General features: G+C 36.5%; 1 protein-coding gene across 2 annotated transcripts in view; it reads right to left on the minus strand.

Annotated features, from left to right (window-relative positions):
• The window catches only part of LOC105179800 (dnaJ homolog subfamily C GRV2-like), a 1,831-nt gene extending 477 nt beyond the window's left edge, over positions 1 to 1,354 (minus strand). For both annotated transcript variants that reach the window (XM_020691439.1, XM_020691438.1), the window contains exons 1-2: positions 1,146 to 1,354; positions 699 to 1,043 (exon numbers count right to left, since the gene is read on the minus strand). In XM_020691439.1, the coding sequence (XP_020547098.1) occupies positions 699 to 1,043; positions 1,146 to 1,273 (473 nt within the window). In that variant the 5' untranslated portion in view covers positions 1,274 to 1,354. The remainder of the gene's footprint in view (positions 1 to 698; positions 1,044 to 1,145) is intronic.
• Between the last annotated feature and the right edge of the window lie 735 nt (positions 1,355 to 2,089).

Here is a 2,089-nt window from a genome sequence, read left to right on the forward strand (position 1 = left end):
AGTGCCGTAGAATAATGAAATTTTGTCTTTCAAAGAATAGTCACCATAAAGTACCTTCCCTTCAACACTTCCAAGATTTTGTTCAATTTTAAAATAAAAGTTGGACTCTCTTCGCAAGCAAATTGACTCGACAAAAGGTACCGAACAAATAAACATTAACTCTATGAACCCTCAAGTTTGTAAATGGACCTCGATTCAAGTAACAGACCACAAGAGAAAACTATAACATCAAGGTACGACAGTTTTTTGAGAAACATCGGAGTGGTTTTTGTAAGATGTAGCAATCATGTGCCAGCTGATGCAGTGGCTTCAAAATTCATATTGTTCAAAAAGCTTCATGTAGAAAAAGTACATTCTGCCATTCAAAGAATAGTCACCACAAAGCATCTTCAACACTACATGAGCACAAAGAGCATTATAAATAGACCAATATGGGTAATTTCATTATTCAATATCCATATATGAGCTACGAAGAATTATATGGGCAAAAGAGTGAAAAGTAATGAACGAATAGAAGCTAAGTCACTGAGCAATATGTCACTTGGAGCCAGGTTAAGCGATAAATATAAAAGTACGTTCAAGAAATCCATAACAGAAACAGTAGTGTTCAGCAAAGTTCTGTAAACTTCCAGAAACTAGAATCTCATGCTAGAAAACTGATGAAAGCATAATCATAACAATATAATGATCTATCTTACCACAGTACACCAGCCTTCAGAAGGGCATTTTGAATTTCAGAGGAGATAGAAAGGTGAGCAATGGTCTGCAGGGCAGCATCAATAGCAGCAGGAACAAGCTCAAGTTCAGTGCAATGAACAATGTCATCAACTAATCCTGAAAATTCGAGCATCTCAGTTCTCGCACTTTCAAACTGACTCAAAACTGAAAAGGTTCGCATTATGCTAGCAACAATAGTAGCGGACAGTTCAGTGGCAGGAGTTGTTGGTTGGACCACACACATGCAACGGGAAAGGAGTGTTGCAAGAAGAGGTATTCCACCATCTCTCACAAGCTCTTCACCATTGAATGGTGAAGACTCACACCTGAAAGTTAAATATGTGGAAATAGCATAAGCAAAAGTACATTCACAAAGTACTTATCTAAAGAGGAATGATATGGAAATTAAAGGCAGATGATGAATTTACATCAACCAAACAAGCTCCGAGGATGCAACTAGAAGATGTGCTCGATCAGAGGAAAGAAAATTGTTATCATCCTTGTCCACTGTAATGGCACTTAAGAGCATAGGATATCCAGCATATTTGAATGGCATCAATACATTCCCATATCGCCTATATAGAATACACTGGCCCTTTAAGAGAAGCAACAACCTCCAACTCTGGGGACCTTGCAATCCTTGCACGGTCACCTAAGGGAGAGGAATAAGAAAGCAGTAGATCACTAAAAAGAAAATATGAAACATGGAACTCAAATATGAAGAAATACAACCAATTAAAGAGGATTGCATTCCGGCCAAAGACATGCCTCATAAAAACCCTCATACGTAGGGTTCAACTTAGGAATTTTGTCCAACTTTGCTGATCATATTCCAAGAAGTTTACTGATTGCAGAATGAAATATTAGATGGACGCAACAAAACCAAAGGGAAACATATGTAAGTAGTCCAAACCTCATAGGAAAGCCCTATGATTTACATTTTCACTCTTCCGCAAAAGCCACTTAAATTTATATATTTAAATTTATTTCTTGGTCCACACCTTAAATTGAGGTAGTATCATATCTAAGAATTAAATATATAGATAGTCCCGTGTCCTTCCTAGTTCCAAGATATATTTAAAACCAATACTGATATCCATTTACATGTGTAAAAAAGCATTTGGCTCATCTTGACAGCATAAATACCTTTAGAGCACTTTCTACCAGTCAAATAAACAGCTTAATTGTGAAAAAGGCATCTAAACAAGTCGACTAATTCATTTGAAATAAGATCTGGTAGCTTATAAGATTTTATATGTTCCTTTTTTTTTTCTCAAGCTTAATCATATAGTCTCCGTTTTTTATGAGTAACGACAGATCCTCACACAGGATCAAGGAATTTGGCATACCTGCAAGCACTCATAAGCTTTCT

This window comes from Sesamum indicum, unplaced genomic scaffold, assembly GCF_000512975.1.
Source record: "Sesamum indicum cultivar Zhongzhi No. 13 unplaced genomic scaffold, S_indicum_v1.0 scaffold00214, whole genome shotgun sequence".
Classification (NCBI taxonomy): domain Eukaryota; kingdom Viridiplantae; phylum Streptophyta; class Magnoliopsida; order Lamiales; family Pedaliaceae; genus Sesamum; species Sesamum indicum.